At 39.2% G+C, this 13,270-nt stretch overlaps 1 protein-coding gene across 1 annotated transcript in view; it reads left to right on the top strand.

Annotated features, from left to right (window-relative positions):
* Positions 1–13,270, top strand: part of SYNE2 (spectrin repeat containing nuclear envelope protein 2) — a 152,659-nt gene that overhangs the window by 10,416 nt on the left and 128,973 nt on the right. Inside the window, exons 3-16 of the mRNA XM_088166323.1 lie at positions 192–287; positions 577–654; positions 748–840; positions 1,965–2,146; positions 3,755–3,951; positions 4,397–4,497; positions 5,229–5,330; positions 6,072–6,209; positions 7,031–7,195; positions 9,106–9,218; positions 9,908–10,064; positions 11,694–11,784; positions 11,943–12,130; positions 12,304–12,468. Coding sequence (XP_088022449.1) covers positions 192–287; positions 577–654; positions 748–840; positions 1,965–2,146; positions 3,755–3,951; positions 4,397–4,497; positions 5,229–5,330; positions 6,072–6,209; positions 7,031–7,195; positions 9,106–9,218; positions 9,908–10,064; positions 11,694–11,784; positions 11,943–12,130; positions 12,304–12,468 — 1,866 coding nt within the window. The remainder of the gene's footprint in view (positions 1–191; positions 288–576; positions 655–747; positions 841–1,964; positions 2,147–3,754; positions 3,952–4,396; positions 4,498–5,228; positions 5,331–6,071; positions 6,210–7,030; positions 7,196–9,105; positions 9,219–9,907; positions 10,065–11,693; positions 11,785–11,942; positions 12,131–12,303; positions 12,469–13,270) is intronic.

Genomic DNA, 13,270 nt, shown 5'->3' with positions numbered 1-13,270 from the left:
GGGGGAGGGAGTAAGACACACACATAATGATGGGTTAGGAGAAGCAAGATGTGGCTGTTTAGAGGCAGAATTTTTGTTGTAGCTTAATAAAAAAATAAAGGATGCTAAATAATATTTAACAGCAGACTCATGTGAGATGTTTTGTAGTGTGTTGAATTCAAAATGACAAAAGCTTGACATTTATCTTGCAGCATACCCCTCCTTATGTTGTCTCAGACCTGTATACAGACATACAGCAAGGACATTTGCTTCTGGATCTGTTGGAAGTGCTTTCAGGTCAACATCTGGTAAGACAGAGTAATAAAAATATTACCTCAATCCTTTGTCAAGTCCAGCAAAGATTTCTGGATATGCTTAAGTGCAACCATATGAATCATCCCTCTAGAGACATAGAGTTAGTTTCAAGTAACTTATTTTTATACCATTGACTCTGAAACACACTGAAGTAAGTCGATCCAAGGTAATTTATAAATATTTGCAGGACTTCCCTTATCAAAATATAGAATACAATTAATTTTTACAGTTGAAGATATAACCTGTTTTTTCGTTTTTTTTTTTTTTCTTTTTGCTTTGCAGCCACGGGAAAAAGGATTTAATACCTTCCAATGCAGAAGTAATATAGAAAATGCTTTGACATTTTTAAAGAGCAGATCAGTGAGTATTAACTTCAAAATGCACAACTAAAGCCAGTTTAGCTGGTGGAACATTTTCTTTGTTAACAATGATCCCTTTTTTTTCCCTCTTTAGCTGAAGCTCATAAATATTCATGTAGCTGACATTATTGAAGGAAAACCTTCCATTGTGCTTGGGCTAATCTGGACCATTATATTTCATTTTCATGTGAGTATTTCAGCAATGTAAGAGAGTTTTAGTAGAGGGGAAAAGCACAAAAATGTGTTGATTTACATGATTGCTAAATAAGATGAATTAGTACTAAACAAAAGATGATTTTCTGACTTGTGGAAGTGACAGCTCAAAGAGGAGATGCACCAGTGCAGGGGTGGCAGTGGTGAACAGTAACTAGCTGCAAATGGTAGGAAGGAAACATACTGAGATTTTTTTGGAAGTAACCGGTTAAAAAATAGGCTAAACTTTGCTTGTCTAAGCTCTGTAATGGTTAAGCTCCAAAAAGAGCAGTAGTGTGAAGTGGCTCATCCATCTCTCTCAGAGGCAGCCCCACTCCTCAGTGCTGACTGCTTACAATGTACAATTCTTGTATTATTCTTTTTCAGTACCATGAAGGCTGTCATAGTCATGTTTCTTACACAATAAGTGTGTGCATCTTGCATGGCATGAGGTTATGAGGAGGTGTGAAAGCACAGGGCCTTGATTTAATCATCCTGTAGGGCTGCAGAGGATGCTGGAGCTGAGCTGGCTCAGTGAAATGATGTGGTTGCACTAACTGGTGTCTGGGGCTCAGCACAGTGTTTTCTAGAAGCAATGTTTTCTATTTAGCCCATTTTCTCAGTATTTAGCTCATATGTTTCATAATAGAGGTACTTTGATGACAAGAGTCTTATGCTGCTCATGTACAATTACCTTTTTACCTAGAACTAAAGCTTCTCTAACCAAGTAGAGGTCTCTGAGGTCTATCAAGTAGGTTTTCCTGCATTCTGAGTTACCAGGCAAACTCTGACTATGCCTAGTAGATGTCACTCTTGACAGCAGAAAATACAATGTCATGGGCTGCTGTCACTGGTTAGAGTAGAAATTGAGTGAGATGTCATTGCTGATACCCCCAGCATAACACAGAAGTCTTGGGGTGAATATATCCTGCCAAAAAATTGCCTGAAAATGGGAGTTCAGCACGAAATAGTTCAGATAGTGCAGATTAAAAAGCCTGGTTTGGTTTCTGGGGGAAGGGAAGCTGCTGTTACAGCTGTGATTGAGTCCTGTCTAATTCTCTGTGGTGTTTCTGGGTAACTCTCTCTGCTGCCTCATTAATCTCCCCTCTTCTCTGACAGATTGAAGAGCTGGCCAGGACACTTGCCTGTACCTACAATCAGCCTTCACCTGATTGTTCAAGTATTGTTGACTCCTCTCCAAAGGCAAGCAGATCAGCTAAAAAAAGTGCTAAAATTAAGGAACGGTGGAAGATGTCTGCTACAAAGGCTCTTTTGTTGTGGGCAAAAGAGCAGTGTTCGCTGTAAGTTCCATCCAAGACTTAAAATTAGCATGCTCCACTTTGTATTAGTGCTTTCCTCTAAATGTGCTGATATTTCCCCCTGTTTTTTAAGGTTACTTACTGACAGCTTAGCAGAAAATCCTTTAACTTTCACTTGTGGTTACCAGTACTTTTAGCATCAATCAGGCCCCAAATGTTTTGACATAAGCCCTTTAAATATAATAAAGCAAAGCTCATTTCACTAATTAAACACAACAGTATAATCTGAGTTGTTTAGCTTTTCTTTTTTAGGGGCTTCTGTGTGATAAGTTTAGTGGAATGTTTACATGATTTACTTGTTTTAATCCTCATGGTTGGCACTGATTCACAAAGATTCAAGGGTTTTTTAATATTTTTAAATGGAAAATGTAGGATTTCTATGATTGCCGCAACTCATGCTTTTCTGTCAAAACGCTGCATGATCCCAAAGAAGGATGCTAATCCTGCTGGTCCTAGTCCCTAATTCTATCAAGATGTTTCCTTATGCCTGATGTGCAGAAAGCACTGCTGCTTTCAAGGGGGGTTGTGCTCACAGCACACAATCTAGAGCAGATACAGATATTTACATTTTCTTCAAGGGCTGCTGCTTCACTCCAGGATCTGTGTGTTACAGTAATGTCAGCTCTTTCTTCACAGCTCTTTGGGTTGTTTTATGTTCTAATAAAATCCTACTAATATTCCATGTTATTAGTGGGAGATAAAGGCCTCCATCAGCACATCAGACACTTTGTGCCAGTAGAATGGCACTGAGGTTTGCCTTCTAGCTGTCTTTTATCAGAAGATTAATTGGCACATCAAAACCAGCTCTTTGTCCATGTAATCTTCCTCTTTCTTTTGCCTGTTTTTCAGCAATATTGCTGTCTGGTTTGCAGTATCATTTCTGAAGTGTCATTATGTTGAAATATTTTGTTACCAGTGAATCCTGTAGTTTCTGGTAAAGAAACAAATCTTGTAAGACTTAGCCCTTTGTATTGTGACTAAATTTGATTGCCTGAAACCCCACATCTTTTCCATGCTGTAGCATGCTCATAACATACAGGCTGTTTTTGGAAAGTTGTCCCAGAATTCACTGTGGCAGGCATGGCTGGGCGCCTCACAGCACTGTTTAAGCTGTGAACATTAATAAAAGATGATTTAAAGACACTAAGCAAATTAAGAGAAAAATAAATACTTTTTCCTGCACTAATACATCGCTTTTAAGATTTGGATTTTTAAAATGCCAGGTCTTGGTGTCCTTACAGACAAATACGTGTTCTGCAGTGCTTTTCTTCTTGCTTTTCCACCCCATAGAATGCATAGTTGTTGAACACAAAGGTGATATTTAGAAAGGATTTGGATTGGCAAGGCTTTATCTTTTATGCAGTAGTAGACAAAAAGAAATGGTCATCTTGTAAAAATAAGTAATTGTTGTCATGGGTAGTGCTGGCTGTGTTCAGACAAGTCTGACTTGTTCAGAAGTTCAATGGCAAGGTGCTTTTGGATTTGGTTCGTATTCCATTTTACTGAATTTATATTCTATTTCTAAATTTGTATTTAAATCCTGTTTCTTCAAGTGTCCTCACATTTTGTTTCCACTTATTTCTGGGATAGGCATGGCTCTGTCAGTGTCACTGATTTCAAGTCCAGCTGGCGAAGTGGACTGGCTTTTTTAGCCATCATCCAAACCTTGAGGCCAGGTCTGGTTGATCTGGAGAAGGCAAAAGCCAGAAGCAACAAAGAAAACCTGAAAGAGGCTTTCAGAATTGCAGAACTGGAGCTGAACATCCCACGGCTTCTGGAGCCTGAAGGTAAATTATCAGCTTTTTAAAAATCTTTGTAATGAGGAGTGAGATTAATGGGTTCTATAAGACTGTGCTTAAGTTTGACATGGAACATTGGTATTTGCTGTAATGCTCAAACCTGAGCATTTATTTTATAATATCAGCTGTACTTAGGGACTGTAGGATTTTTGACTTGGCAACGATTGCAGGAGCAATGAGCAGAAGAAAGGGTATGAAACTTTCCTGTTCATGGGAGAAACTTTTTCATTACTTAATCATGTTCTATTAAAATATTCCCAAGGAAAAGGAATGTTCATTACATATTAATTTCTGTCAATGGCATGTTAAGTGAGCTGTTGCAAAATAAACATATTTATGGTAATGTGTTTTAATAACTGCAGCTCAGTGTGTAATTATGTGATCAGGCCTAGAAGGATGCATAATTATGTAAATGGTGTATTGGCTCTCGTAGATGTTGACATTGTGAATCCGGATGAAAAATCAATCATGACTTACGTGGCTCAGTTTTTGCAATACTCCAAGAATTTGCCTCAGTCTGAAGAAGACATGCAGGTATGTTGTGTGGGCTATCACTGAGGCATTTTCAAATGAATGTGCTGTCTTTGCCCAGTTTATATCTGAGTCAGTAACACATCGTGGATCCTCTGATTCTGCTACTGGCAGGACTGAATTGGCTTGAACCTTCTGATGCTCCTGTGTGGTAGAAGAAAACTCCATGTGACAGATTTTTGTTTGATCGTACAGGTGGAATTGCTGTGCAGGCGGTTTTGTTTTCATTTAACTATTACAGAGGACATTTTCAAGCTGGTTGTTTTCATGTGTGCTCTGAACTCTGTGTAAACATTGGAGGAGAGGGAGACAGATTTGCAGATGCACAAAACACCCAGCTTTAAATTTAGTATCTGACTTGTAAAGTGGACAGATTTTCCCTCTGACAGACAACACTGACCAGAAACCCACATTTTCTCTTCTCTGTATTCTCTTATGAGAGTTTAAAGTGTTATTCACATATCTCCATGTGGATAATCTCCTTCCAGTAGAACTGCACTCAGGTCTTTTTTTGATGTCTTCATATATCCAGGTGCCAAGTTTAAAACTTTGTCCCTGCAGTGTAATAGTGCCTGACTCAAAATTCATCAGGGTCCACGGGAATTATTACTTGTTTTTCAATAGCTTTGAATGGACTTTATCATAGGCTCAATGAGTGTTGTTTTATGGCACAATGTAAATTACAAACAATGCTTGCAAAATGGAAAAAGGAAATTTTCTGCTCTAATTACCAGGAGAAAATAAGAGAGGCCATGGGCTGGTTGTCTGCACAGGAGAAGAAGTTAGCAAAGCTTCTGGTAGAAACAGAGAATGAAACGTATTACCAGAAGTACAAAGTAAGTTGCATTTCATGTTTAGAAGCTTCTGTGAAAAGAATCTGTTTCTGTGAGTGTTTTTAATATTTTTCATCTTCATTGCCTAAACTGAAGTGTTAAATAAGCTTTTAAAGAAAACTTGAAAATCTGATGATGAAATTGTTAAATGCCCTCATACGATTGAGGGAAAGGTGGGCTAAAATTCTCTCTGTTATGAAAAAGAGAGATGCTATTTCATTTTTGAGCTGAGTTTTTGGAAAGAGTAGTGTCTTAATTAATTGATGTAGGTGGAGACTTGGATAGGGTTCAGACACGTAGGCCCTTCACAGAGTGACTTTTGCTATTTCTGTGCTAATTACAGCAGTAGCTTTTACCCAGCTCATGTTGTAGAGGAGTAGTTGAATTGCTGGCTGTAGGTTATGCTGAAGTAAAATTTCCTTTGGCTTTATATTGTAGCCAGAGTTTGTAATAAAGTGGCCCGTGGGGAACTGTGAGAGGAGGAATTTTCCCTTTCTCTTGCTGGGAGGGGAGAATTGTGTTCTGACTGCACCGACATTATGTTAAATACAGACTTAGGGAATGGCACCTATAATTTCAGACCCAAATACTGCCTGGAGACAAGAATGCCTCTTGCTATCTTGCCTTTGCATGCATCACACCCTTTGAAGTTAATGGAACTCATACCAGTGTGTTCAAAGGCAGGACTTGGCTCTGTGAGCTTCCATCTGACATCTGTGAATTGCTCTTCTATTTTATCCCTAGGAAATGATGTCATTTATGGAAACATTTAACCAAGAGAAAATCCCCTTTCTGCCTGTGTTGTCATCAAAAAGAGGTGAAGCTGAGCTGAGTGAAGGCCAGCAGCAGATGAGGGAAGAGTGGGATAAAGTGATCTCTCAGGTCAGAGGCATTTCTCACTCACCCCATTACCAGCATGAGCATGTGGGATGGATGAAGAAGCCTGTCTACCCCAGGAACTCACACTGTGAGGGAAAAGTGGGGAAATGATGCTTTGTTTGGAATGGTCAAAGAGGTTTGACCCTGAACCTGAAGTCCAGACAGTCTGAGTGGCATTCAGTGCCCAGGAGGAGGCAGAAGGTGACTGTGTGTTACCCTTCTGCCTCTTGAGCCTCAGGACTGAAACATCCCTGGAAAATGCTCTCCATCTGGTTACCTTGGAGCACTCTTCTGATCAAAAGTTTTTTGGGCTATTTATGCTTAAAATGTTATTTTGGGACATAGTTATGGCTCAGAGCACAGATACTGGTGTAGTGGGGTCTGTTTGGTCAGAGCTTTGCAGTGAGGTTGACTGTGTTGGCTCCAATTGGGATGTGTAGGGCTATGCTGGGAATTGCTGGTTTTGGAAGAGATGTTCCCCTGTCGGCCCCGTGACAGAAAGCTGTTCATCTCTGTTCCTCCCCCTGTTTTGTAACTATTTCACTAATTTTTCCTGTTACTGTGCCTTGGGGTGATCACCAGGAAAGGACAGGAATGCCAAATTCTCTGTGGTGTTGCAGAGGTTATGGGCTGGGAGCAAACCTGGATTTGAGGTGAACAAGGGTGATTTTACCTGACATCACTTTTTTTTGAGCAGTGGCAGGCATGAGGGAGTGGGTTCCTGGGATGTCTCGAGCACCAGCTTATGCAGCTTATATCAACATCTTAGAGATGGGGAAGAAAATAATAGTGAGAGATTTAATCCACTTGTTTTCCTTTTAAAGATTAACGAGTGGAAAGCCAAGCTGGACCAGATGTTGCCCTCCCCTCTGGATAGCATTGAGGCTTGGCTCCAGGAGGTGGAACGGCTGCAGGCAGAAGATTTGCCTGATTTGCAGGATCCGTTCAAAGCAATGTCTGTCTTCAGAGAAATAATTGTAATATTTAAGGTATGCTGATCACAAAGGAAGTTCTGCTTCAGTTTGACCCAGCAAAGCACTTGTTATGGAATTGCTGTTTGACATTTTGGGAAGTGGTGTGCATATGTTTGTCTTCTGAAGATGAAAAGCACTTCTGAACATACCTTTGAAGAATTATGAGCTTAATTAAATAACTGCATGGGTCTATGAGGCAGGTTTCAGACCACTGGGGTGAGATTAAATTTGAGTACTGCCTGAATGAGTAAATTATGCTATTTTTTTTATGTGGTTCCTGCAACTTGTTTGTTTGTTAAGTAATAGCACAGGATAATTGCATCTTTATCTTTAAATCTATGCTTAATGCATACCTGTTCAGAAAAGCACTTGAGCTTAAGGTTACATTCCAGGGAGTTCAAGAAGTTTGTGTGTTTAAAGTTAAATAGTTCATGAAGTTTGTGTGTTTAAAGTTAAATATTTGCTGAATCACTTTGTAGTTCCATTCAAGGCAAGGATATTTTGATACCTTCATACCATGCAAGTTATTTATTCTGATCTTCAAATATTTGCACAGATAATAGTTTAAACATCCTTTTTGAGTTTGAAATTTCTGAAAGAGTATATGTGTTGATGCCTGGCTGGTGATCATTATGCCATGCTTGGGTTTTTTATAAACAAGTTTGTTGGTTTTGTGACATTGACCTTGAGGAGAATTTGAAAGAATGGGCAGTGGAGGTTCTTGCAAGGGGCTTAATAACACCACTTTTTTGTTGTGTTTCTGGTCAGTTCCTGATATGAGAGATGACTTTTTACCTGGTCACAGCTTTGTCAGTCTTTAGCCATTTGATCTAAGATTTCTGTAGTGCAACCTAAGTACTTAAAGCATTTTTAAGAATAAGATAGAGAGACTGATGCCACTTCTTAAGGCATTTATTTTTTCCCATTAAACACATAGAATAAATCATTGCATTCCTTCAGAAGAAGAAACACAATAATACTTAATTTCTTCCAGATTAACTTTTCTTGCTGGGAAGACATCCTGCTGAGAATTTTTTCCTCTTTTAGCATGTAGTGTGTAGGGATCATATGTGGGCAAGGTGATACCTTATAATGCAAATTTTACTTAAGATCTGGGAAATTATCTACCAATGCACATAACTGTCTGGCTGAAACAGTGTTAAGATCACAAAATCCAGTGTTAGAAATCTGTGCACTATTTTTGTGGTTGAGGACTGTCCCAGGATTTAGTCATTTCCATTAATGTGCTTTGTGGCAGAGTTTACAATATAGAAGTGAACTTGTAGTGTTTTTTTTATATGTCACTAAGAAATAGGCTTGCCTTCTGTGCAGTACATTTTATGTTTTATTTTCAGGTAGGGAATTTTAAGTTTTATTTTCAGGAAGGTGCTGACCAGTTTTACATGCCTGTAAAATACTCCCCAATCATGGGACACAGGCTATTGAATGATTAATTTGATACCCTGTCAGCCTGGTGTTAGACACAAATTTATTGAGCAGCCAAATGAGCTATGGAGTAGGTGACATAAATAGATTTATTCAGCAGGTTTTGCTGTCAATCTTTGCTAAGGGATAGCAAAGAACAACTCAATACCCTGAAGCTGTTACAGTGATGCTTTTTTCTCCTAAAATGATAGTAAAGGTGCAGAAAAAGCTGATAGCAGGAGTAGTGTAAGGTCTGTGGTCCTTATCTTTAAGCAGATGCACAGTGAGAAGAGAAATCAGGTAGTATTGGACTAAATAAGCACTTTAGAAGGTGATTAGGTAAATAATTTTATTGCACTTTATTGAGTGAAGACACTGGGAGATTGTCTTGTGCTGACTAGTTCTTAATAGCTCTTTCCCTCATGGCAGGTGAGTTGGAGATTCCCAGATGAAATACTCTAAATCAAATTGGATGTCTTACTATGTCTTGTTCTCCCCAGGGCTTGATGGATTGTTTTGATTCTCACTTGGACACCCTTCAGTCGTTTAAGAATGAAGATGAGAAGAATATGCCACTAGTCTTGCCTGAAAAATTAGAGGAAATGAAAAGAAGGTTGTGATGCTCAAATTCCCTCTATTTAATGTTGTGTTCTAGCTCTGCTATTGACTTGCTCTGCTATTGTGAGCAAAGCTCACAATTTAACCATGCCTTGCAAATAAAAGAGCATTTTCGACCTGAACACAGGCTGACTGTCAAGTGGAGCAGGCAGGGATCTCTCATTGGTCCAATGAATGTTTCATTATGTGTGGAGCTCATTAACAGGACCTTTTCAGATGCCCATTGCTAGTGGGGATAGGAAGCACCCACTAGGGAAAGGAAACTTGAATATTTTCAATGTAGAGATTTCCCTGGTGGTGGGGATTCTCTAAACTTTTATTTCCACCATTAAAAATCACTGTGATCTATAGCTTCTATGACCCCAAATATCTGTTGGAGGATATTTTACAAAATGACCAGTGAATCTGTATCCATAACCTGAGGTGCTTTGACATACAAGTGGCAGATGCCCCTTTTTGGAGCATTTAAGGTTTTTCATACATTGAGCAGACAACATTGGCTGCTCAATTATTGCTGCTTAAAAAAATGCACTGTTGCTATATTAGCACTTAATTCCTATCATAACAAAAAAAAAGGTTTACATATGTGTAATTTTGATTTTTAAGAATAAAATCCTGATACATTAATGCCTTGTATAGCCAATGGTTTTGAATAAATTTCTGTTAATTCATTTGTGTTTGCAGATTTAGCAATATTCGTTCCACAAACCCCAGCACTTTTCTTGAATACCACTATGGACTGTGCTCAGCCATTGCCAATGAGGTGAAGTTAAAGTTAAATATCTGGGACATGAAATATGGGGCAAAAGAGTCTGTGGAATCACTGCTGGAAAATTGGAATGTAAGTTTCAGATATATGTATCACACCCTGATGGTAATTCTTTCCCAGCTCTCTTGGGTTCAGTCTTATGTCTTTGTCATCTGAAGATATTATAGCTTGTAGAAGCATGATGGACTGGTGAAATCTCAGATTTATTCAAAGAAGGGCAGGTAGACTTCTCTAGAAGCTTTTCTTGCCCCCAACATCTTCCATTTTGCTATGAATGAGAGTTCTTTCTTCAGTTTGGAGAAGTAACGCAAGCCATGACTGTGATTTTCTCTCTGCTCGTTTTTATTATTTGTTGTGAAGATTTCTTTCTTTCTAGACTATTTATAGAGCCAGCTCTTCCCTGGCTCCAATCCACAGAACCCTCTCTGGGGTAGTTCAATTGTTGCTTTCTTCAAAACCAACCATTATTCGCTGCTGCCTCTTCCTTCTCCCAGCTTCTTTAGCTCCTTATGCTTCATGGTGAATAGGAATTGTCTTGTTCTATTACATCTTATGCCTAGCTCAGTTTCTGGACTCAAGTTATGAAACTGATGCCACATGTAGGCTTTTAGGAGGGGATGGATTGCCCATCCCCAAACACTGACAAAGAATACTGCATCAGGCCTAGAGGCAGAGGTGAAAATGCTGATGCCTCCTGTTTTTTCCCCATCTCAAGTTAATGGGATTCCTTGTGAATTCCATCTTAGTGGACTTTCTCAGAGGATTCTCAGACTGGCAAATCCATAGTTAAATTAGTGGGAATTTCATCAGCCTCACAGTAGGGTGGAAGGAGGCAGCAATAGGTTGGATAAAATAGCAGTTTCCCTGAGCAGTGTCAACCTCACCCTGTAGTGAGATGGTCATGCAGAGTTAATCTGTGCTGAGTTTGTTGCCTCAGTTGGTTTAATAAATACTTATTATCATATTATTTCTGCAGTTGTGGTTCATGGCCTTGCTCAAGCTGATAGAATGCAGAGCTTTCCCAGGGAGTTTAGGGCTTTTTGCTGGCTTAATTTCTGGTCCTATGATGTGAAGTCCTGGCTGAGTGGTGATGTGGTGGCCCAGGTTTGTCACAGTCACAGGGAAGGTTTTGTAGCCTGCTGGGTAGGGCATTAGTAGGAGTAGGGAGTGCTGGAGTGAGATCAGCTCAGACAGAGGGGCTGAGGATCGACCCTCATTCCCTGTGCACACACAAGTCTCTTCCTCTTTCACCCTCTCCAGCCCCAGTTTGTCTTGATCTGTGTCAGAAATGAGGCACATCAATATTTCTGTGCATGCAGGGAAACCCACCTTCTGCTTTCATCACTTTTTGACTTGTGACTAAAATCTGCCTGACTTGTTCTAGATGCTGTTTCTCAGAATTGCCCTGGGGATGTAACTTTTTGAAACAAGCAGTCCTGACTCATGCAGGGCTGTGGCTCAGGCAGTGGCATTCAGGTACTCATGTTTCTATTTGCTTTACTCTCTGCACAAGCAGACTGAAAGAGCAGGTTTGTTTCAAACTAAAGGCTGCAGCTGAGTTGCTGGGTGGGCTTTGCTCAGTTTACATTTAATCTGTAGGCTCGTATTTAGAAAGAAAAAAAAAGTGTCCCAAGCTGTATTTCTTACCCAGTTTTATGTTGTTCAGTGTTACCCATATCAATTACTTTTCACTTTGGGCAGAATTTCATTGAAGAAAAGAAACTTGAAACACAACTAGACACTGCTACTCACATCTGTGAAGACTTGAAAAACATAAGTTGTCCTGACTTGGGTAAGCTCATGCACATAAGTTGATATGACGATCTCTATTTTGAACTGATGTGCTGCCACTAATTTTAATTCCCTCTACCGTTCCATGTAAACAGTGCTTCTTTTAATTAACCTCTCTGTTTCCAAATGTATAACAATAATCCCTATTCCATGTCCTAGCTGGAGAGCCCCAAGAAATCAGCAAACTTTTGAAGACAGTGGAGGCAAAGATTGCTATGTGCAAAGAGTATATTTCCAATGTAAACACCACCCTACAGAAAGTTCTGTCCTCCTGGAGTAATTACACAGAAAACATCCACTTACTAAAGACGTGGCTGGAAGAAAACAGAAATGAGGATCCAAAAGAGGTACTTGGCTGGATTTCTCTTTGTTTTACAGAGATACTTCAAAAACTCCTGAAAGAAAAACATTAAATCTCAGAGTGGCTGCTGCTGTTGCTTTTCTGCTTTTCATTTTGGAAATAAATGTTTGACAGGGTCATGTTGAATCATGTTTAAATGATTTCAATGCCTCTGTCTAGATCCCTGCTGAGATCCTGGCAAAGAGGAATTCGATTCATGGTTCCTTAAATGAAGCTGGAAACCATCTCATTGAAATCAGCAAAGAGCAAGTTGGATCAAATATTGCCAAAGAGCTGAAGAAACTGAACAGGAGATGGGCAAAGTTCATCAAGAAGACACACTTTGTGAGTCACAAGTTATTATTACTCTTTACCATGCAGCCTTCAAAGTCATCTTTTCTAGACTATCAGCTTGCTAATCAGAGATTGATCAATCTTTCAGTCAACTCAAGGTTGCAAATTTTAAAGCTTGAGGAACAGAGAGTACACAGCAGCATCCCATTCTTTAGTCCTTGTGACTCAGTTAAATTCTCATTATAACAGGATGGAAAATGTTCAATTTTTAAATTGAAATCTCAAAACCACTTATAAAAGGAAATCTTATTGCAGAAGGAAATCTTATTTCTCTTAATTCAGTGCTAGGAGTGGAAGTAATCAATTTAGCCTGTGCTAAATTTTACAATCTCTGTCTTAGCTAGTAGAAAGTCATTATTGCTGCACAGATATTCCTAAGGTTGTGCAACTTTTCACCTGCTCACTTGACAGGTTTTTATTATTCTGTAAATCCCTATACAACCTACCTAATGTTATACATCTTACATTTCCTAGAATGCTTTCACAAGAATGACATTTTCACTCTGCCTGGGAATATTAGAACTCTTAATTTTCTGAGTTGAGCCTTTCATTGACATTTATTAAAGGTACTGCTGTGACAGTAAATGGTGGCAAAAGATTACTACAACATTTTTGTAAGAGATGAGCTTAGTGAGAATGCAATAAAATCAAAGGAGGCAATTAAAGGGTGAGGGAAATCCAGAGTTTGCTAGAAAAACCCTTAATAAGAGATGCTTCAGAGAAATATATTGAGGACTCAGAGAAGGTGCAAGCAGCCTGTCTGAGGTCTTAAGGACTTCCTGAGTTATTTTTG

The sequence above is a fragment of the Sturnus vulgaris genome, chromosome 6 (genome assembly GCF_052056855.1).
Source record: "Sturnus vulgaris isolate bStuVul1 chromosome 6, bStuVul1.hap1, whole genome shotgun sequence".
NCBI lineage: Eukaryota > Metazoa > Chordata > Aves > Passeriformes > Sturnidae > Sturnus > Sturnus vulgaris.
This window is presented reverse-complemented; position numbering and strand designations above follow the sequence as displayed.